Source organism: Acanthaster planci, linkage group LG01 (assembly GCF_054643075.1).
Source record: "Acanthaster planci isolate LZ-2023a linkage group LG01, COTS_SCS, whole genome shotgun sequence".
In the NCBI taxonomy this organism is placed as follows: Eukaryota; Metazoa; Echinodermata; class Asteroidea; order Valvatida; family Acanthasteridae; genus Acanthaster; species Acanthaster planci.
In genome coordinates, this window is record NC_141777.1 from 38,573,036 (window position 1) to 38,597,039 (window position 24,004).

The 24,004-nt window shown below is 40.5% G+C and overlaps 1 protein-coding gene across 1 annotated transcript; it reads left to right on the plus strand.

Moving 5' to 3' along the window:
• The first annotated feature begins 964 nt into the window (after positions 1-964).
• srf (serum response factor) lies at positions 965-23,848 on the plus strand. The gene is made up of 9 exons (XM_022237492.2): positions 965-1,398; positions 2,340-2,600; positions 8,318-8,408; positions 10,468-10,623; positions 12,345-12,462; positions 14,206-14,336; positions 16,042-16,182; positions 17,199-17,299; positions 20,150-23,848. The coding sequence occupies exons 1-9, from the start codon at positions 1,051-1,053 to the stop codon at positions 20,252-20,254; spliced, it is 1,452 nt and encodes a 483-aa protein (XP_022093184.1). The 5' UTR covers positions 965-1,050; the 3' UTR covers positions 20,255-23,848.
• Positions 23,849-24,004: the final 156 nt, after the last annotated feature.

The following is a 24,004-nucleotide window of genomic DNA, read 5'->3' on the forward strand; positions in this document are numbered from 1 at the left end:
TTTAATTATAATGCATTATTATAGTTTGATATATTCAGAGTGCGTGAAATCTGATGAAAGTGCTTTATTCAGCACAGAGTGGGTAAATAATTCATCATGTGACAATCACACTGAATACACGTCTTGGGTTGTAAAGTTGTAAGTCATTAACAGCTTAACTTTAATGAACCTTATTGGGGTTAAAGTGTCAGCACAGGGGTCAGAAGAAGAAAGTCCTTTTATTCCTCCCCTATCCCATATTTCACCAGAACTGTTTTTATAATATTACATTTAGCATTAAACATAAAAGTTCAAGGTAAGAACCCGTGAATTTAAATAGACTACAATAAACAAGAAAAATGCCTTGTTGCTAATCCACAGTCAATGTTTCGCCAGTGCAGTGCTACTGCAGGCGATTTTAATTGTAAATGTTTTGGTTTCGGTTGGGAGCAAACAGGAAACATATCCCTTACAACTGACTTAATGATTCTAAAGCTTCCACCTTGAACAATTAGATTTCTACAGTTAGAACACTAAATCTAAATTCTCTCTTCGAGATGTATCCGTGAACTGCAGCAGTCATATCGGGAGCTTCTGGTCAACTTGGACATTCCCCGACCGTGTACCGGACCGCCGCAGCGCCCCGTATGCAAAAACTCTGTCACCCTCGCTATGCGTTTTCAACACCCCCTCTATAACAGAATGATACAGCCCAGAATACGGGCGCGGCCATATTTGGGGAATTCACTTCCTTTACAGCAAATGGGACCTACTCACTAAATGTGGCATTTAAAATTGATTCGCCATTCATAATCTATGGTTAAAAAATACAGTCATGAAATGAAATAATTTCCAAACGTTTCATGAATGTATCAGGTAATATACAGAAAGGGATATTTTAAACAATGTGTCTGGGTGATAGGCTACTAATGGATTATGATATCACTAGGTAATCTATTTTGTTATGCGAACGTTCACCTTAGAGCGTGCTTCGGCATTACCTTTTTAAGACAGAAGAAATCTACATTTGGGCAGCGGATATTCCCGGGAATTCTCAAAACAATTTTGAGCATGAAAAGAGGAGCACAGAGTTCCGCAGAAGGAGCAATGAATACCGTAAACTACCTGGCTCAACATAGCCTGCCAAATAATGGACCAAGTGTGTCAGGCTTTGTCAACGGGGACAAGCGGCCTGGGTCTGAGATGGAAGGGGGTGGATTCACACAGTTTAACCCCCAGCTTGAGATTGACGAGGCAGAGCACGACGACTTGTCGGACGACGACAGCGATGCTGGTAGCCCGAGCGCAAAGAAGTCCAAAAAGACCAAAGGAAGGGTCAAGATTAAGATGGAATTTATTGAAAACAAGCTCCGAAGATACACTACATTCAGCAAGAGAAAGACGGGGATCATGAAAAAGGTATTATAAAACCTTTTCAATTTCAGAGTGGTGGGCAAAGTGTGAAAGTTGTGTTCAATCAGTCATGTCAGTTGTCAATCAATGATCAACATGATCAACCTAGGGCCCAGCATTGCCCAGAGACCCAAGTTCATTTTTAATCTGTGACCGTATTTTTCTGGGGAGGGGGTAACAGCGAAAGGCTAGACTTTGTCGGTTTTATTTTATTTCAAGGACACATACTTTTTCATTTCTCCATGATGTGTGATACAGAGATTAAGTACATGTACCCGCATGACCTGTACAATTATTAATATGGTCAACTACATGTAGACTTAGCCTACATTCAAGAATGGAACTTCCTGTACCGTTCAAACATTTTTTTATAAAACTTTTTTCTAATACTATAGGCCTACTACATACAAGGAATACACCATTTAAATTTTGAACTGTTGATTTCTAAAAGATACGTGTATATGGGAAAATTGATGCAAAACTTAGTAATGTACATGTAAATACAGATTGGAAATAAGAGAGGATGTTTATCCTTTGTGCTTAAGTTTTTGTGGTTTTTCTGCTTTGTGGCAGAGTTACCAGGATATGTACATGTATGCATGTACATGTACATAATGCAAGCTAAGAAGAGAAATAAGGAATGTACACGTTTCTGTATGTGGGTGAGTCTTAAGAGAGGAGGAAAAACGTGTGTAAGATGGAAAATATGTAGGTTGTGGTAAATCAAAGGCATGCTTGCATGGATAACATGTATACGCAGGCACTTACACATGTATGTACCGGTACATGCCAGAATCAGTAGCCAGGAGCAATACCATGTATGTTGCACATAATGTGTACATGTACCGGTACGTGTACATTGTGCCTGCTGACTGCCCCAAAAGTGATCAAGTGAACATGTACATGTAGTATCGGCTAGCATCATTCCCTCTGATTGCTCATTTTAGGCTTACGAGTTGTCAACGCTGACTGGCACCCAGGTCATGCTTTTGGTTGCCAGCGAAACAGGCCATGTATACACATTTGCCACACGCAAACTGCAGCCCATGATAACCAGCGAGAGCGGCAAGGCGCTGATCCAGACCTGCCTGAATTCCCCCGACCCAGCCACCACGCACCACAGCCACAATCCCGATCAGAGGATGAGTGCTACGGGCTTTGAGGAAACAGAGCTGACCTATCAGGTGTCTGAGGAGGAACTAGCCAAGGTTTGTCAATCTTACAAAAACTGATATGTACAGTAGATGTCGTTTCCATAGAATTCAAGCTGCGGGGAACCTACTGAATACTAGAGACACAGGGATGCTGGACTGATCCCTTCTGAAGTCATATTAAATCCACAAACAGCCTGTGTCATCCCCATACATGTACATGTTATGGAGTGTTTGGTCCAGCACATGCTACAATGTACACTCAACATGATAAAAAACAAAGCACCATCAAAACCAAACAAGAAACAGCAAAAAAACCAAAAGTTTCAGGGTTTCTTATTGACTCATGACATTTCAATTAGAAATTTATTGTTGTTTCCATAAGTATGTTGCCTTTAAGAATATTGTTCTCAACAAAAGTTTAAAGATGCAGATTTGTAAATATCGTTCTGATTACAGTTATCCAAGTAAAGACTTGTGTTGCACCTGAAAAATGCATGCACATTTGACAAATTGTATGCTGTGCCATTGTATGATTCAGATGTAAACTGGAATAACAGCAAGACAAGGGTCTACAGCATTGTGTTGGATTGCCTCACAGTTTACTACACGTACATGTGTCCATGTATATAGAGACTCCATTCAGAAAGTTCATGGGGTTGCCATCTGCCATATAAGGGCCATCTCACCCTCCTGACCTGCCGTGTTTAGATGCTGACATTCCATATAAGATTCCTGGGCCCTGCCTCCTGTGTAGGTGCCCCAGGAAGCTGGCACGTGCCCAGCCCTTTCTTAAAGGGTAAAACACTTCCATATATGGAAAGTACTTGGCAGCAGGCTCTCTCCGTCAGTGGAGGTGATGTATGTGGCAACACAGCTGTGGGGCCTGTTTTTGTTTGAGGGCATGTGACACATGTGGCTTGGCTGCTTTGGCTAAAGCATTGTCCAGAGTTGGCCCTAACTGATGAATGACTAGACCAATGTTCTGGAGTGTCAGGATTGGAAATGGACATTCACAGTTTAAACATAAGATGGCCAGGAGATACATGTACATGTAAACATGTATAGTGTCAAAAAAATGTGTATTACATGTAGCCTACACATGTTGATGGTGGGGATGTAATCCAACCATGGTCCAACAATTTTTAGGTTGGGAAACTTGGGAGTATCCATACATACATTTACATGTACGGTTTTTAGCCTTCTATACTTGTCTGTGAACATCAGGGAATATATGTTCCATTCAAAAAGTCTGAAACTACCACACAATGTGCAATGCACAGATTTGTACATGTACATGTACAAGTACACTGTACACACGTACCGGGACTTGTTCCATAGTTGTGGGGACAAATACGATATTTCACCTATTTTGTGGGGACTGAAAACATTCCGGGGGCAGAGAAATATCTCCACAACTCGGGCCTAATTTGCTTAACAAAAGAAATTGTCCCCTGAACCCATTCTTCAGTGAATGTTCAAGCTTGTATTTAGAACATGTATGTAATGACGTGACTAAATTTCAGTTAAATGAAAAGATCAGTTTAGTAGAAATCCTGTAACTTTCAAAACATACTACATGTATACAAACACCCCGTAGAACATGTACATGTATACATGTTCTAGTACCGACCTGTAGCACAACTGTGGGAATTTTTGGTTACGTGTTAAGTATGTGCCAAACTTCCTGGTATGAAATTCTAGAGAAGGAAATCGATTTACGTTGTTGATTGCACATATTGGTACTGTACAAAAATTGCACCTACAGCAAATGACATCATCCTATGGATTATAATGACAAGTTGCAGCATTGCTGGTGTGTTAAACACCCTGAATACATTTTTTCAACGTTTACATCAGCTTCCTTTTAAAAAAATATCTCATTATTAGTGGTGTGCACAATCACATGGCATGTCTTTCTGAACAACATATGGTACTGTAATGTTGGTACTGAGTGTCTCAATTAAATAGTTGTCAAACTAATGAGTTTGTCTTTCTTCTCAATAACAAAGTAACCAGTGTTCAAACTACCGGTACTGGTAGACGATCTCTGGGTGTCAACTGCTGTCACCATGGAGGAATGACAGCAATGCTTGTCACTGTGCACACATGCCCTGTGATCAGCATTTTGTTCATTCTTTTAAGAATTCTTGCTAAGGCAATGTCCTGTATTTTCAAGTTTTCAAAGATGTGCTGTACATGTGTAGTAAAATGCTGTTTCATCATTGCTGTCTTCATTGGATACTTGCAAAGGATGTACAGTACATGTACTGCCAACCATTGTGCATTTTCTTAATTTCCTGTTGAACGTTTCTCCACACTTTGTGTTTGACACATACATGTACATGTACTGTAAATGGTAACATGTCAGTTTCCACTTTTAAGCATTTCTGACACGGCACCCTTGGACAAACCCTTACGTTCAGGAAACACATTGAGGGGAAGTGAGTGGGACTAGTCAGTAGTGGGAGACTACAGAGCTTCCGATTGAATCACCCGTCCTCGAAAGGTTCAGAATTTCAATTTGCATGTTAATAAAGTGCTTTTTTGTGGAAACATTACTTTTAGTCAACATCTTTGGCTTAAAACTGTACCACTCTGTGCCCATTTGCTTTCTTTATTAACCATTCAATTAAAATTTTGGTTTATTTGTTCTAGAGTTGACAATCACTTGTTGACAATTAAAAAAGAATTAAAAACAAAAAGAAACTGCTGGTTACATTTGTTTTGTATATTGATACCTTTCTTTTTGCTCCTAAGAACTTGGTTAATAATACATGTTCTGTGTATGTACATTGTATTTTCAAGCACAGGAATATTTGTTAAGTACTGTAAGCTTTGAGAGGTCTGACTTACAGTGTACATGTCCAAACAAACATGCATGCAGTTGTTTAAAGATGCATTAGCTAGGATACCTTTATTTACGAGATTGGTATGCACAGTAGTTGGTGTAGAAGTATCGTACAAGAAAAATAATGCAGGACTTTCCATCTGCTGTGAATGAATCTGAACTTTCTAAACAATGTTGCATGAACGAGGTCCATGCATCAGGTGGATCATTCCATTGTACAGAGAGGGGTCATCCATTTCAGTCTTCAGCCATGGGCAATTGCACTGGAGCAATAAGCCCTGAGAATTTTGTAATCCACAAGGGCACAGGATGTGCCACTGTGCACATACCGGAAAACCAAAGAAGAATGATGTCATGTACTATAAATAGTTTCAACCTCAAGTGTAAACTGGCCAGCTGAGCAAGGCATGTGTGGTATTCTAGTGTGACCAAACTGTTGCCATTGACGTCAAGCAGCTGGCCAATCATGTTCAGTGGATGGCATTGGCAGCATAACTGGCGGGGTAGAAGACCAGGGCAGGGCTAAAAACAGTCAGTCAGCCCCAAAACTTCCAGAGCTTTCTTTGGTTATGCTAATGAGCCTTGGCCATTTATGCTGGTGACCATTCACAAAATATGCCAGATATTCTAATGTGTTGTCCAAGTATGGACGGTTGTCGCCTTAAATGGATGAGACGAAAGCATTCCAGAGGTGGACTGGACGCACATTGTTGTCTTCGGACCGTCATTGGTATGCCATTCCTCGGAACTAGACAAGATTCGTTACCCAATGTGACGCATACATGTACCGGGGTATATATGTACCAGTGTACACGTGTGCATACATGTAAATGTACATGTACCGGTACATGCACAGTGTACATGTATGTGTGTGCAAGGAAATGTCAGACCGTGGTTAGACATGTACATGTACATCGTAACCCTACCGGTACAGTAAATGTTTTAACTTTTATGATGTATTTTGATGATTTTAAAATGAGAGCATTTAAAGCATTTGGCCTGCTGTTAATAGTTCTGAGGTGTACATGTACGTACATTGTACAAAAACCGGTAATGTAAAGTGATAATGTAAAGTCTCACTCAGATAGACATTTTATTATGTTTCATGTCCAATGTACACCCCCTTGTCAAAGATACAGGGTACTGTACTGTACATCTTTCATTGCGGTACACTCACTTTTGCAGATACCTGTAAAGGATGTACAACTGTATGTACATGTGTACTTGATTCTCTCAACAAGCGTCTTTTCAAATCAAGGTGGGAGGGAATGGCTTCGAGGTTGTGAAGCAGTGCCTTCGTAGTGAATACTAAAGATACATATACTCGCCAGCCTGTCTTTATGAACATTGTCATTATGCCGGTCCTAATTTGGATTCATGTACCAGTACAGTGCAAATGAGCAACATTGGAGCCTTAATAAAGCACTACATGTACTGTTTCATGTATTAAACCAGACACACCTGTAAACATTCATCGTGCACTGAGAATGTCTATTAGATTGGAATGGCATGAATGGCATTGACCATGTCTAGGTTCCAACTTACAAGCTTGTTCATGTACATGTATACATGTAGTTTAGTTGTGAGCCTGCACCTGCAAAAACCAGTAACCAGGCTTCAAATCCATGGCACCGGTATTTACATGTACCAGTACAGTGGAACGTTGCTATAACGAGCGCGACGGGGTCCACGCTAAATGTTCGGTACACCGGTCGTTCGGTATAGCGAAATTACATGTAACTGCCCGAGTGTTTCATTGCCATGTTTAATAGCGCCCTCTCTTGTCTAACTGAAGTGCACCCTCTTGTGATACGTGTACTATGTGCTGTTTTCGTGATGTTTTGCCGTTGCTTTCACGTTTGAGGTTTCTAGAAGTGTCAGTGTATCTGTTAATTATTTTTGTTTTTTATTAAATCTTGAGTTACAAAATTGATACTTAGTTTATCCTAAAACTCATGAAGCTACCGCTCAGGATCAATCTCTGATGCATGCTGTGGCAAATCTCGGTTGATTTGCAACTGCATAATGTTTGGTAGGTTTCTGCACAAAATATTTGGAGCCAAGGATGATGTTCGGTACAGCCGAATGTTCAGTATAGCGACGTTCCACTGTCACGACTGTACAATATACATGATGATTGAAAGGAGTTTCTGAGTTACCGGTAGCATTAAGTGCTCTGACTGCTTCTCACATTACACATGTTGAATTGGTGAGAAATGTGGAATCAGGAAACTATTATGAACAGGCCTTGCGCTAACTTTTTTTCCTGGCTAGCCCACTGGGCTAGTTAACTGGATAATTTACTAGCCCGTTTAGAGTTTTACTAGTCCGTATATATACATGTAGAATACCGGTATTTAAAAAACCCAAAATTTGCTTTCAGCTCACCAATAAAGAATTGGACATTTCGGAAAATAAAAGGCTGATGTTATAAATAAGAAGGCATGTATGTTTAGTTAAACATCGCTTGAGTCATTGGTAATGGAGTCGGGAACAAAATCACCTCTTTGCTCCATCTTTCCCCTCATTTGGGTTGCTTACGTTAGGCAAAACTGCCACTTTTTGCTTACTTTCTGATATTTATATTGATATATTGATTTATATTGAATACATGTATTTATTTTGATCTAAGTTTTAACAGATAGGCTTATTCTGAATTTTTCACTGGCCCATTCGGCAACCAAAAAACAAAGTTTAGGTAGCCCGGAGCATTTTTAGCTGGATTTTGTACGCTGAGCTACATGTAGTACTATTTCGAGGCCTGATGAAAGATCCAGCCTTGTAGAGTGCATTTTTGGCAAGAGACATACTGTACTGGTATATTTTATGAAGTGAGTTCCAAGTTCTTCTTCAAAAATAGCAAATTTAGCAAGTTTCTGTTACATTTTTAACAAGAGAAAATTGTTGTTATTGTTCTTGATAGCAAGAGGGCAAAACACCGATGTTTACAGTCACCAATGTGCCAGGCGCTGGAGTCGATGTGTCTTCTACAGGTGTAGCATCAACACAGTCAGGTAACCAGACATGATGGCTCTACGACAGCTGTGTTGCCATCTTTGTGTGTCATCTTGGTAGCCATCTTTATGTGTCACCTTGGTAGGGACATTGTTCCTTCATTTGTTTTGGGCTGGTAGGAAAAGTTGCAGTCTTCAGGCATCTCTGTACATGCACACGCACTGACTACTTAAGGGAAAGGCATACATGTACATGTTAGCGCAGTGAATTCGAGGTTGGAAACATCTTAGCAGTAGGTTACATTGTAAAATTCACTCAAGTTGGCATGTGTTCAACTTTTGAGAATTCACACTAAAATTATTAGATCTGACATCCCTAATTTGTGTTTTTTTTTGCTTCTACAGTGTATGTGTATTATTAACCTACATTTAGCCACCAATGCTCAGTTTGTATACTGAAGTACATGTACAGGTATAAAACCCTATACAAAGACTTACATGTACATGTACGGTATTCATCATTTTAATTGGTTCACTTTTCTTTGTTAACCTGCAGGATTGGATGTAGGTTGCTTGAGTGTTTTATGACCTGAAATTACAATTGGCTTGGGCGGTATTTCGGAACGCCGCATTTTTTTTTTTAATACTGAACACTACTGACTAACAATCCATGACTGCCGGAATACCAGCTAATTTAGTATTGAATTCCAATACTGTGTTATAATTCAGGCTTATTTGTTCAGAATGTTCCCACAACCCTCATAAGATGAAAGCAGACAATTATATCCACAACAGTGACTGCATACTTTGTGGTTTCAGTAATCCAGCATCACGTTTGTATTGTGTCTTTTGGTGAAGAGATAAGACGTAACGTGATACTTCAGCATGCAGCCACCAACCCACCTGTCAAAAGGTTTAGTTTCCCTATCGCTGCGGTGGAGTTTGCGGGTTTGGAATGACTTGTAGGCAGTGCTTGTTGTATTGCTCACCGGCACATATCACAGCCCTACGCTGGACTTGGGAAGTAAAAATTAGTGGGTCGTCCGTGTCCGCACTGGACTTTATTTTCTGAAGACTTTTATTTGTACATCAGAAAATGCGAACGCTGCTTGTGCTAGCCTTGTGCTCTCTTTGGGTCTTTTTGTCCTTCATATACAACATGTACAAGTATAACATTATTTTAATCTGTCTAACCGAAGCCAGGAATAAACTATAAACTGATAAAATGATTCCATAAATCTGCATCTGTTCAACATCCATGGCAATCAGTGACCATTTTTTATTATTCTCACATTCGTTCCAACCACACGAAAAGAGAAGCAAAAATCCGATTCCTCACTTGTCACTGCTTGTATTTCAGTTTGTCTGGAATAAATTGAGGACAACATGGTTTATCAAACAGTCTCTCGGTTATGATTAATCAAATACCTCGTGATACATGTATGTTTAGAATAATAAACTTCACTGTCATAGGACAACATGTTTAATGTGCATGTGAAATTAAAAAAAAAAATATATATGTGAAAGCATCGATCCAGGGATTTTCAAACGACTTTCAATTGCCATGGATGACGACAAAGCTAACAATAACTAACCTGCATGCAGGTGACCACACAGATAGGAATCACGGAGCAACAAATCGGTATTTAAAACACCATCGGTTTTTGAAATTCTTTCACGTAAATAATATTTATTTGACATTAATTGACAGATAAATTATAGTACTTATTAAGTTTAGGGGTTTTGTGACGTTAAAAACCCCTTTATGCTAGCATAAGCTGGCCCCTAGTTTTGTTTGTGTTTTGCCATTGAATGTCTTCATCACCGCTGCTTTTTGATGACGTCATTGCCTTCTGCAATGAATACCGCGGTATTAGTAAATACATGTACCACGGTATTTTTTTCACGGATACCGTGGCATCGAAAAAGGCAATACCGCCCAAGCCTAAATTACATGCTTGTAGCCGCCATTGGCAATATACAGAGGTTGGACATGTGCACAGAATTGTACCAACATTGATATACATGTAAATGTACTGCAGACGTACACAACCATCCACGTGTAACACAGAATCTGATGTTACCCCAAACTCGTTTGTCTTTTGTCTGCATTGTCCAGGGTTGTCCATTTCTGGTGCAGGCCACACCTATCCCATGACCACCTATCTGCCTACGGGCTCCAGTGGCGTATCCACGGCAGGCCCCAGCAAGCCCTTGGGAATGTCAGCGAGTGATATGCTCTCACAAGGTGGCTTCACAACGATACTGCCACAAGGTACTGTACGTGAACAATAAGCCAGTCAGGGTGCGAGATGAAGTGCTGTCAATTCTTAACAGCAGCCACTGATGGCTTACCCCCAGCAGTGGTACAAAATAACTTCACCCTGGACGGCTTGGATAATAATTCGGCAAACAAGTAGTGATCTTGATACTCCTGAGTGGCTGTTGGTCCTGGCTGATTAGTCACACTCTTGCAAGAAAAAATATGGTTTTAAATGATGATGTTGCTGGAGTTGTAAATAAACATTCTGAACGGTAAAAGACAAACTCTTCAAAATGAACACAGAAAGGCTCAAGTGCCAAATAATTTTACAGCGTTGCCTGAAGATTGTTCAAAAATGAGAATGCTGCAAGTGAAACTGGGCTTAAAAAGTTAACATTGAGATTTTGGAATGCAGTCTCGTCTTGGGATCACCTGGGTGGCTTGTCTAACACAAGACTGGACTGGGAAGAGTATCTTGCAAAGATAATCAGGCACAACACAATGGAAGTCCTATAAACTTACAGCTTACTGTAGTTGTTACATGTACAAAACACACTGGGAAACTGTCAAACATGTAGTGTCGCTGCTGAAAAGCAAGCTTGAAAAGTGTAAGGATTTTATGAACAATACAAAGAGCTCCGTCCTGAAGTTTTTGAACTTAGTCAGTGAGGGTATGGTTGGAGCCCCAGATCATATAGTATATAATTAATACACTGTGTTCTGGTATTAGGTAAAAATGAAGGCATTGTAACCTACATGTATAATGAGAGCTGATGTACGGTAGTCTGCAAAGACCTAGAACACTTTTGTCGTAGAAAATGCTGAAGTCCTGCCTGGGTTTGGAATGGATGGCCAAACCTTGCCAGGTCCATGCCGTATTGGCACGAGACTGTGTGGCAGTAGTATTCATGAACAAGTACATGTACTCCCTTGGTGGCTACAGAGAGATCATGCACAGTACGTGTACCAACACTTCAACAGCATATCCCATGCTGTACATGTACAGGGTAGATAGTATGCATGTACATGTACTTTATACTCAGCACCTACCCTGAGACCCTGTGGATTTGCACACTTTCAGCTCAAATGTGCTTCCCCGCCTTGCACCTGTGAAACAAATCCAGACATGCTGTATTTCAGCCCCAAGTGATATCAGGTTTTTATCAAGTACCGGGTACTTGACTTCATCTCCATTCCAGCTCTGCTGAACTTTGATGTTGTTTTATGTACATGTACATGTACCTGTCATGTAACATAATGAAAAGTCGTTTCCAGAGCATTAAACTACATGTACATGTACATGCTGTGAAATCAAGATTAATTTGAACAAGATTAATTTGAACACGATGAGCCTACATGTACATGTATGTCATGTATGTACAGTACATGTACATGTACATGTACGTAGTGTACTTGTATTTATACATTGAACACCCTGTTCAAGAGAGAAACTCTAAACAAACTACCGTAACAAAGCGAAGTATTGGACCCTTCATCGCACCATTCTGGGATACCCTCTGTTGTGTACTAATAGAGTTGGTGGCAGGCAGAATGGGTACCACGCTCAGATAGTTACTGTACCAGTACGTACATGTACATGTATGTACCGGTACGTTGTATACAGTACATGTACATTGTATGCGTTTCATCTCTTTCATTGATTTGTCATTTGAACCTGGCTTGCAAAGACTCGTATCAAGACAAATCTGAATGAGTTGTGTTCATGCACCCAGGCACCAGCTTGCCTGCTGGGACCTCTATTCCCGCTGGAGTACTGCAGCTGCCTCAAGGCCAAGGTCAAGGGTCACCATCAGCCAATCAGCCAATCCAACCGCCGCATTTCTTGTATAGGTAAGATTTGGTTATGTTGAAGATTGGATTTGTCACAAATGGTAGAATTACATATATCATTGTGAGAGTACGTCCTAGCTAGATTCAAATTTAGCCTTTCTAGGCCAGAAAATCTAACAGAACCTGACTCTTTGTATTCTTTGATTCAAAATGGTTGACAGGGTGGATAAGTTGAAGCCATGGAAGCCCGAATGTGATGTGCTTTGCGAAAACCTTTCACATGGTGAGCTTTGTCATTTTGGTGCATACCAGCTTCAAATTGATCTGGACACAGCCCTGTTTTTAAACTGCTTAATTCGTGATTGTAGACAACCTACATGTAGATTGATGTTGTAGACAACCTAGAATTATGCATAAATGTAGTAACTCTGAAAACAAAAGCGTGTCCATATTAATTTAAAGTTTGCATATACATGCACCCTAATGACAAAGCACACTATGTGAAGGTTTTTCACAGATTATATCACAAATTACCTGTACATGTAAATGTACAACATTATCAAGGAAGAAGTTACATTTACTTGAAACTATTGACATTTGAAATTAACATACTGGTAATATGAATATTCATGTGTGTGCAATGAGAATATGCTACAGTTACAATAACCCCTAAAGTATTGCTTGATTAGGCCTCATGTACGAGTTTCTCTAACATGCTCTTGGGATTGAAAGTTTGAGGTTGATTCTTCTGATTTTCAGCTGCACATAAATACAGGTATATACATGTACATGTACTGGTACGACAAGTCTTAAAACTCACATTTTTTTGGTGGCTGTCTTTTAGTCAGGTAATTATTTTTTCTAGAGTCTTGCAAGGGTATCCCTCCACCTGATACCCTCAAACACCCTGAGCAGGACTAGGGCATGCATTGTAGGAGCAAACAAATCTCAGCTGCTCTTGGTAGCTACCGGAGGGATATGTGCTGTACTATGATATCTACTGATTTTTGATCTACATGTTCTGTACATGCTAATGATCCCTTGATGTAAAAGGCAAGTGCCCTGAGTAGTATTGTTAAAGGTCATACACTATACCTTGCTTGGTCAAGGCAAATATCATGGGTAGAAACTTGGGTGAGGAATCAACCTTATTTCATTTGTACTTTCCAAGGCATAAATTTACTACGAACAAACAGATTTTGTGTCAGATGGGACCTGTTGCTCCCATGTTATAGATATTTCAGGAGTGTTTTGAAGAGTCCTGCAGGTAAAAATCTGAACCAACAAATTAAATTTACCAAAATGCATTTCTTTTCTGTATCTAGACTATGTGTACGAGTATGAGGCCAGTCAGTTGATTTTTTTTCTGGGAAAGTGCTTTTCCAAGTGCTACCATTGTCTTTGCCAACACATGTATGGTAATTTACAAATCAAAAGGAGATTTGTACACTGGAATCATGGTCACAGAATTCAACAGAAATGATGGTTTAATGAACATTTTTTTTATCTGATTCTCATCCAAACTTCTGCCCATTTCAGAGTGTTTTTAAAGTTGGATGACGTTTTCTGTGTATACTCTTGGTAATTTAGCCTCAGGTATTGATGTACATGTAATTGTGTGGAAACTGAGCGAACTGCAGCTCTTGTTGATATTTACAAAGCATGTCAGTATCATGAAATACATGCACTGAAGTCAGAACCTCGGTTTGGACCAAACTGATGAAAAGGACCTGCCACTGGAATTTACGGCAGAGCCTAAAAATGGTTCCCTGACTCTCCTCTGTGAAATTTCAATCCCTGCAGGATACAGCAGCCAGGTGGGCCCACGAGTCCATTAGTCCTCTCACCCACAGTCACATCAGCAGCTGCCTCGTCCCCATCCACCACCACCACCAGTCAGACGATCACAGCGTCACCTCATGATCCCTCCCAAGGTAGGTTTTTGTGAGTCACTACCGTAGTCTGAACACAGCACAAATATCAGTAGTTAAGAGTCTAGCCACTGCATTATTGTCTGTGGAGCCTCACGTGTCGGGGTACGCTCACTGTAAATTGTAAATGTCCATTTGTGTGTGTACCATACTGTACTTCAAACCTCGGGCTAATCACACCAATGAAAAGGCAGTTTATGTTAATTCAGAATCTCTGTCCTCAGATCCCTATACAGTCTGAGGTCAAGTCACTAATACACTGCCTGTCCTCATACCCATCTGTGATATGGTACATGTAAAAGGTCAAGTCTCCATAGCAGTGAGTGTCCTCAGACCCCTGTATGAAATGACGTCAGATCAGTGCAAGCCCTACCTCTCCCCAGACACCTACCGGTACTGCACTCCGCTGAGGCCAGGCCTGTAGTATACTGCTTGTCCTCGGACCTTTGGATAATGTGAAATCAGATTTCTGGTACCCTACATGCACATGTACAGTGATTGTCCTCAGACCCCTTTATGAAATGACGTCAGATCAGTGCAAACCCTGCCTCTCCCCAGACACCTACCGGTACTGCACTCCGCTGAGGCCAGGCCTGTAGTATACTGTTTGTCCTCGGACCTTTGGATAATGTGAAATCAGATTTCTAGTACCCTACATGCACATGTACAGTGAGTGTCCTCAGACCCCTGTATGAAATGACGTCAGATCAGTGCAAACCCTGCCTCTCCCCAGACACCTACCGGTACTGTACTCCGTTGAGGCCAGGCGTGTAGTATACTGCTTGTCCTCGGACCTTTGGATAATGTGAAATCAGATTTCTAGTACCCTACATGTACATGTACAGTGAGTGTCCTCAGACCCCTATATGAAATGACGTCAGATCAGTGCAAACCCTGCCTCTCCCCAGACACCTACCGGTACTGTACTCCGTTGAGGCCAGGCGTGTAGTATACTGCTTGTCCTCGGACCTTTGGATAATGTGAAATCAGATTTCTAGTACCCTACATGTACATGTACAGTGAGTGTCCTCAGACCCCTATATGAAATGACGTCAGATCAGTGCAAACCCTGCCTCTCCCCAGACACCTACCGGTACTGTACTCCGTTGAGGCCAGGCGTGTAGTATACTGCTTGTCCTCGGACCTTTGGATAATGTGAAATCAGATTTCTAGTACCCTACATGTACATGTACAGTGTGTGTTCTCACAGCCCTGCATGATATGAGGCTACATGTACATGTAGGTCTGCAGTACACTAACCACTTTGCGTTCTCATGTACATGTATAGTGTGTGCACATGTACATGTACAGTGTGTGCACATGTACATGACAGAGTTTCTCTTCTCATTATTTTGCGGAATAACCTTTATGTTAAGTACATATACATGTACCATACAGTCACATGCACACTTATTGGCAGATTTTGTTCTTGATGATTGATTAAAAATGTCTGTGTTTTTTCATTTTCTCTTTAGATAATAGGAAAAACAGTGCTAAATTCTGTTCGGCTAGAAAGCCCGTAGAATTTCAAGAACCTTTTCAAATTTAAGAAAGCATTTTTTCTCGATGAGAACCAGTCTACATGTACATGTAGGTCTTGAAAATGTCATTTTAAACTAGTCAAAGAAAAGCATAGCTGTGGAGTGAAGATCACAGAAAGATTTGATCTGAAGTGTGTACATGTATACATCTTGCATTTGTTCCACAGCCTCTTCAACCTCGTCATCCTCTGTGATGTACCATACGACCCAGGGCATCATCTACGCTACCTCCCCTGGTACCATCCCTGAGAGTCTCTTGTTACCCACCTACCAGGCAACCACCTCTGGCAATCAATCCCAGGATAGAAGTAAGATTCCCTCGTCTTCCCTGGACTAAATATGACCTGGATGGTGTGGTTTACATTTAACGTTAACATTAGGGGTGCTTTTGTGATCTATTCCAGTGACACAGATTTGCAACAAATAATCTCTTAGAGCCTGGAGCCTGTAAGAGGTTATGTGTGTCATGGCGGTACCGTACATGTAACTAAAATGTCAAAGTGGAAACCTGTTTATTAACACAGAGAACATTTAAAAACAGAACAGAAAAGATTCAAAACAACTGAAATTGGCCTAGTTTTTAATGCTTCCAAACACGTTACTAATGATCTCTTTCACAATTTAACCCCTTTGTGCTGAGCGTATCTTTGGGTTGGTTTGCTTTTGGTTTGGTTTATTTATTTCCCATACCATACACAATTTAAATAATATAAGGTAATGAAAATAAATTAAATAGTGTGGAGGTCATAGGTCAAATGAAAAGCCAAAGCTTGTACAGGGTCTGCCCCTTGCAAAGATAATTTACATGTAAATTTACAATTCTCGAGAGAAACAACGATCAGAATTAATAATACAGAATAATGTGTGAAGGTCTTCATTAGTTCAAGTTAGTAAATAGCTGCATTCAACAGCACAAAATCCTACCGGTAATTACAGGTTTAAAAATATATAAATTCAACTTTGGCATTGTTAAGAAGTAAACTGGCCCCAGGTGTAGAATTGCTTTAACTGTGATATTTTTGAAAGATACATGTAAGACACAATTGTCCGATTTGAAAATGAAGTCAAATGCCTCAAATATTAATACTTGAGGGTCATTTGCACAATTTACACACAACATTTTGTTAGATATTTCTTTCCATAATTTTGTCTTCTTATCTTGTGAGGCTTTGCCTCTGGTCAGTATTTGCTTAAATGTGCCATGTGCAACAGCCAAGTCAGGCTACTATGTATCGGGTAGTGTCGAGCCTTTTGTTTTTCTTTTCTTTTTTTAGCAGAGTTAATGCATAATCGTTTGCCCTGTTGACATGTATGCTTTCTTCAGGTAATGTGAACATTGGGGTTCTCCCGGTATCGACAGGCCAAGCCACCACAAATGCCTCGGTGCCGATCTCCATCGCCAAGGCCACCCAAGAAAATTTACAGGTACTGAATATCTGGTCAACTGCCTGATTTTGTATTTCAATTTTTTTTTTGGCGAGGAACCCTTCTGAATCTTCCCAAATCATCCAGATTGCGGAAAACCAGTGAACATGCTACCGGTACATGCAGCTACAGGGCAACAAGTCCAATGTAAACTAGCAGTTGGTGGAGAGGATTAAATTTCTCACAGGGCTTTAAAGGACGAGACACATAGATGCAGGTTTTCCAAATTTCAGCGGCGTATTTGGCTTTGACTTGAGACCTCATTTTTGAGAATTCCTGGTGCTTTGGGTTAGACCCTGTGGCCTATTGCACACCATCCTCTGCCGCATAGAAACTGAAGTGTGTTCTGGAGCCCAAAATGAAGCAAAAGATCTGGAGATGGAGATGACATGCGGAAAGTGCCTTGTACTCCCAAGGCTCCCTGAGCTGCTTCTTTTTAGTGACTACTTGTATTGGGTGTCACTTATGAATGTTGGCATAATCAGGGTATTGGCATGTGGTGCAATGTATTGTATCCCTAACCATTTGGAATAGCTCTGGAATGCCTTTGGTTTAGACATCGCTCTGTTCATATGCCAAACTAAATGTAAATTCACATAAATGTATGATTATTAGGAAATATGACCTTTAGAATCCCACAATCCATCAGCAGCGTTGGTGTTAATGATGTCATGGCCCTGTAAACAGTGCGGATGATGTGATTACATGACTACATTTTTTATTGGAATCAACTGACATAGAGCATGGGCTGATCAATTCATGTTGGAATTACTTAAGATGCACATTAATGTCCATCCCTGTCCTTTTCTGCTTTTATCCATGCCAATATACATGTTCAACTCGTGTTGCTGTTACTTGTATTTGGTTTGGCATAACTTTGGCATGCCAGTCTCTGTGGGTTGAAATGGATCATTTGCTCGTTATTCAACTGCTTGGAACTAGTCTTGACCAAGACTGTTTTTTTTTGTCTGAGAAAGCAAATGACCGCTGCCATTCACCGCTTCGTGCCGGGGTACCCGGTTTTGGGCACATAGGCTTTATACACGAAGCCAGGGAGCCCGAAATCGGACAAAAGAGCTGGGCCATTTAATGAAAGACTGTACTCGGAACAAAAGACTGAGCTGCGGGGAATTGCCAACATTTTTTTCAGTTATCAGTAGCAGAAGAAATCCGTCATTGTTTTGAAAGATTTTACCACTGTTTGTGGCATTCAGCGCAAGTGGATTACCACCGGGGACAAAAGCGCTCCAGTGATGAGCAATACAATACCGCTGCACGCTAATCTGGCTCCTATTGAAAAGACGTCAGTAGCGCACTATGCCAGTTTCAGGAACAAAAGAAAATGACCTAACACTACACAATCTGGACTCTTTTTACAAGGCGGCAGGCCTGGCTGAAATACGAGCATCAATAGATGTTGTCTGTCAGATTAGAGTAGCCACCAGACAGTCATTCATGTGGGTGTAATCATCCAGTAAACAAAGTTATAAGTTTTAACCACTTCATGCCGGGGCATTTTTCAATCTTGATGATGCTGGGCCGGCATGACTATCATTTTTTCCATTTTCAAAGTCCTTCAAAAATTCATCATTTCATTTAACGGTTGTTTATAGCCGCACAAAGTAATCTTTAGGCACTACTCTAAGTTGACAGGTGACCTTCATTGACGCCTGAGTATTTCAACCAGGCCTGCAGCCTTGTAAACAGAACCCAGATTGTGCAGTGTTGTATAGCTGTCTTTTGTTCATGAACCTGGCTCAGTGCACCGCTGACCTCTTTTCAATAGGGGCCAGATTAGCGTGCAGGGGTGCTGTGTGGTTCATCGCTGCGGTGGTGGAGCGCTTTTGTCCCCGGTGGTAATCCGCTCGCTCTCAATGCCCCAAACCCTGGTGTACGGTTTCAAAACAAGGCTGGATTATCACCACTTTTGAGAGTGAAAAATGTCGGTAATGCCCAGCAGCCTGGTCTTTTATTCGGAGTACGGTTTTTTTGTTACAGGGTCCTGTTTCCTTTGTTTGAGTTTGGAGACCCCCGCCACACATACGTCTCCGATTCCGGAGTCCGCGGCAGGAAGTTGTTAAAGAATTTTGAAAACACAAACAAAATGAAAAGTCACCCGAACCAGCAGAATCAACATGGATAAATGGGCCCGGCACGAAGTGGTTAACATTTTCTGTGCCAACACTCACTGCAAAGCACATGGCACTCACCAGCTACATGTACATGTATGGTATACCCCCGCCTGTCACGTCACTTGACTGGCCATGCATGCACACATCAGGCCTGCATGTGCATACGTATACCATGCTGTCTTGGTCACACAGTGAGGTCCTCTTCCAGACACTGGACTACAACCACTGCATGGACCATCTTGTGAGCCCCAAATCATTCTGGATGAATTGGTATAAACATGATTGGATGCATGAGGTACTGGTGTGCAAGGGAAACAAACAAAGGAAAGTTAATAGCCGTGGTCGCTCACTGTGGTCGCTCACTGTGGTCGCTCACTGTGGTCGCTCACTCGGGAATAAGTAGAGAGCCTTGGTCAAGGCGAGTTGGAACCTAAGTTTTGTTCTGACCTATTACAAGTAGTCACATGTGCATGTATCGCAGTATACAGCAGGGAACCAGGATCATTACGTTTCACAACAAACCCTTGTACATGTACATGTAGTTCAACTGGAGACGTTTGTACTGGTACACAGTGGCAAGATCTTCTTACCAGTGGTGTTGGTCATAGTTGCTTCTCATCATATCACCAAACCAATGTGTCCTATTGATGCCCTATCAAACACTGCTTCATCAGGAAACTGACAAGGCTGTGACCCACGCTTTGCTTTTTTTTTGCAGACCACCAGTCCAGGAGGAGAAAGGAAGCACTCATCGGCAAGCGACAGCAAAGGCAGCCATCAGAGCCGGCCTTACTTGCTCCCTCCGCAGACTAAACACAGATAACACACCCAACTGAAGAAACACATCACCTGTCTTCTCAGACATGCTTTGCAAATGTTGATAAAATTACAAGCTTCCTCTGCATATGTGCTCTTTACCCGTTCCCAGGGAACTTCAATTTCTGTCAGTGTGGACTTTTTCGGTTAAACCCTATAAAGCACAGCAGAAATCAACAGTAGTCAAAAGTTGCCTACAAAGTGCAGTGTTAAATTTAGCGGTCAACACAAGTGGCAGAATACACTTCGTAGCTGCACAATGCCAAGACTTGTGTTTATGTGGCATGATGCAACAAAATCCAGTGTTGTATTTTGTTGTAGTTTGTAAAGTTGTGATTTCAGCTGTGCTGCTCTTTAAGACAAAGGTACCAACAGCAAACCTGGGAATAAAATAACACTGAAGTCTAAAAAATGCACCATATCCATTTCCATATTCATATTTTGGTGAAAGTTGGGCTCTTTGTAAAAATTTAAGTCCCATGAGGCACAGAAGACAACAGCGAAGCTGTTTCCTGAACTGAGGTTGAATTTTGACACTAAAATGACTGGATCATATAAAAAGCATTAGCTTGGGAGACAGCATTTGATACTAATCAACCCTCTTTACCCTCCCTGCTGTTGAGAATCTCATACATTTGATTTTTTAAAGCGCACTAGGTTCCGTCAAAGCTCATGGTTTTCCCATCCACTGGTTGGCAAACTATGACTCATTGCAAGTACGAGAGGAAAAAAACAACTCGTAAAGTATTGGAAAATCCGCTCTTCAAATACCTTTAATAAATACTTTGACTAGACAGAACCGATGCACTGATACACCCATCTGTAAATTCTATTATCCCATCTCTAAATGGGAGAGCTTTTTAGTCAGAACATGTTGCTTACTAAGAATAAACCTTCTGCAGTGTTAGACAGTGCATACAAAATATGAACAAGAGAAAGTTCTTGTGTGTTTGGACTTGTAAACCAAAACCCGGGATATCAAGGCCAGTGGGATCCAGACCCCTATTCATTAGTAAACAAGAAACAAAGACTTTCTCTAATAGTGCTACTCTTATAAACGGCAGTTGATTTCTCTCATAAATGTGACAGTGTGGTTTATCGATAATAGGATAATTTGTTCAAATTAGTTCACCTACTTGTAAAAGAGCGCAAATGTGCATGCTCTGCACTAAGCCGGCATTGCTGGCATTAAAGTTCCTTTTTTCATCAATAATTTCAAGTTAGTTTTACATAAAGGTGCTTCCAGTTGTTGTACTCCATTTGCCGTAATGTGAAATATTGCTGTCTTTATTTATCCAGATTTCTTAAAGTATTTTCAAGATAAAATGTACAGCTACATACATGTATGTGCACGTGTACATGCATTGGTGTAAATTATGTACAAATGGTGTAAATACATGTACATGATGTATGTAGTTATGGTCCACATAGAAACTTCTTATACGTGACAAGATGGGAAGATGTGACAGGTGTCCAAGGGGCACTCGTAACCACTTATTTCTTCAACCTGTCCACGTATAGACTTTCACAGGATGTTTGTGTGTTAATTGTCATGTTGCAGTGAGCTACCCACAACAGTGGTGGAACATTTTTTCAAAGGGAGGGGGAATGGTTCAGTTGTAAGACCATCAGGCTTTAGCTATTATAGGCCAAACCATTTATCTCAACTCAATTGTGTTCTGATCAAAGGGTCATTTCTCTCAGTTAAATAGTGGAGGTCGGGGGGGGGGGAAATTACTGCCCCCTGGATCCCCCAGTTTGCTGCCAGTGGCTACCCACAAATGAGACGTGCATTTCATTAATGCTCCCTTTTGAAGATAAGTGGTTATCGGGGCTCTTGGATAAGGTATTTGGTGTAAGCAAAGGAAGACTTATGGAAAACAAAATTGACAGTGAAAATTGCAGATGTAACTGTGGAGTCATTGTTTTATTCCATTCACTTTCAGGGGCTGATGCAAACTAATTACATGTAGTTGCAATTATATAGATATACATGCGAGTCACAAAACAGCGATGGGATTGTTGGTATGTAAAAACAGACATACCGGTAACATTGTACACGTACATAAAATTGGACAGAAATGTACAATATGTGAATATTTCTAGAAATGGAACATATTTTGTGTTCCAGGAGACAGTTGTGGAGCGCTAACTCGTCATTTTACTTTATCCCCTTACATGTATAATGCCAAGTTTTCCTGTTGGCCACTTAGGATGCACTGTTTGGTTGGGGCATTTTTTTGCTACAACTACACTATCTCTGAAAGGCTTATGCTGTATATGCATCAAAATGTGACCATGCTGAACTATTTTGATCACCCCTATAGCTTCATTGTGGGATGTCGAGATATTGACATGGCACAGGTTCTAAGGTCTAGTCTGGTGCCTTGCTTTCAAACCACATTGGTGAGAGTTAAACCTGGGACCCCTGACTACAGGTATGTTATCAAAACAGGCTAGCTTTTCTGCAGAAAAGAATCACCAGATTCTCCAATTTTTTTCCACCAATTTTGTTGTTGTTGTTGGGGGGGGGATTTTTAAAAAAATTTAGGACGCTTTGACATTCTCGAGCCCAAGTAAAGCCAAGTGATTTCTAAATTAAGTGTAAGACTATACTGGTATACCAGCTTGAGGAAAAGGCAGAAGACCATTCAGAAGTCAGGTGGTGAGACCATGGACTGAATACTCGGAGAGAAAGACCAGGTGCCTGCACTTGCATGGATAATTCTTCTAATACTGAAGTAGTGTGGGATGGATAATACTGTGACTTTGATCATATCAATACATTCATGACTCAAGCATACATGTACATGTATGTGTTGAGTCGATCTTAGCTACTACCAAAAACTAATCTAATCTTTTCCTGGAAACTTCAAATTTTAGCGCTATAAAAGTTTTTTAAATTTAAACATTGCAAAATAAAGCTTTTCCCATAGAGTGTATTCTGCCTGTTCTTCATATTTTTAAAAAATATGCAAATTTGTAAAATATGTAAATATAATGCATAAATTATTACTTGCCATTTGCTGTCAACAACTGGTGAATGCTCTGTTGAATAATTTTTATCGAACCCAAAGGATTTAAATTTGATCTTTTTATGAACACGCTTCAGGCCGAGAATCTCCATGCACAAGAAATGTATTATCACATATGGGGTACTCTCTTTTGTTCTTGAAAATGTGAATTGTAAATCGATGAAAACTTGGCAAACTGCCAACTTCACTGCTGTAAACACAAATTACCCCAAATATTTAGGGTTCTACCAAGGTTGTGGGCAATTTTGTATTACATTGCACATGCAGTAAGCAGTTCTGTGGCTATTGTAAGAAATTATATACTGTTGCCAAAAAGCTTAACATTAACCATAACCTTTTTGTCTTAAAATAATATAGCATTTTTCCAAAGCAATGTGCATTTCAATTATTTGGCCTGACATGTGCCAGTAATGTGATTTTCAAAGTGTTCCACTTTTCGTATGGTTGGAAAACGCAGCTATTTTCTCTTCTACCATTGTAGATTTGTAAATCAAGAACATATTCTTCATTTTAAGAATATAATGCAGGAATTGCAAAATTAAATTGGAGAATTATTTTCTCATTAATCTATGCTTGCCTGGTGTTTTATTAAATTATGTGTACAAATGGGTACTGTGATTTAAAGGTTTAACATTTACATTCTGCTGAAGTATGTGCAGAAAAATCAATCTTGTGATTTCCATATTTAAGTCAGTCACACAGAACTGGATTTGCTATGAAAT

Coding starts and splice junctions, on each gene's coding strand:
- srf (XM_022237492.2), top strand. CDS start 1,051: ATGAAAAGAGGAGCACAGAGTTCCGCAGAAGGAGCAATGAATACCGTA. Junction 10,624..12,344: donor CACAACGATACTGCCACAAG/GTACTGTACGTG, acceptor TCATGCACCCAG/GCACCAGCTTGCCTGCTGGG. Junction 16,183..17,198: donor CAATCAATCCCAGGATAGAA/GTAAGATTCCCT, acceptor TGCTTTCTTCAG/GTAATGTGAACATTGGGGTT.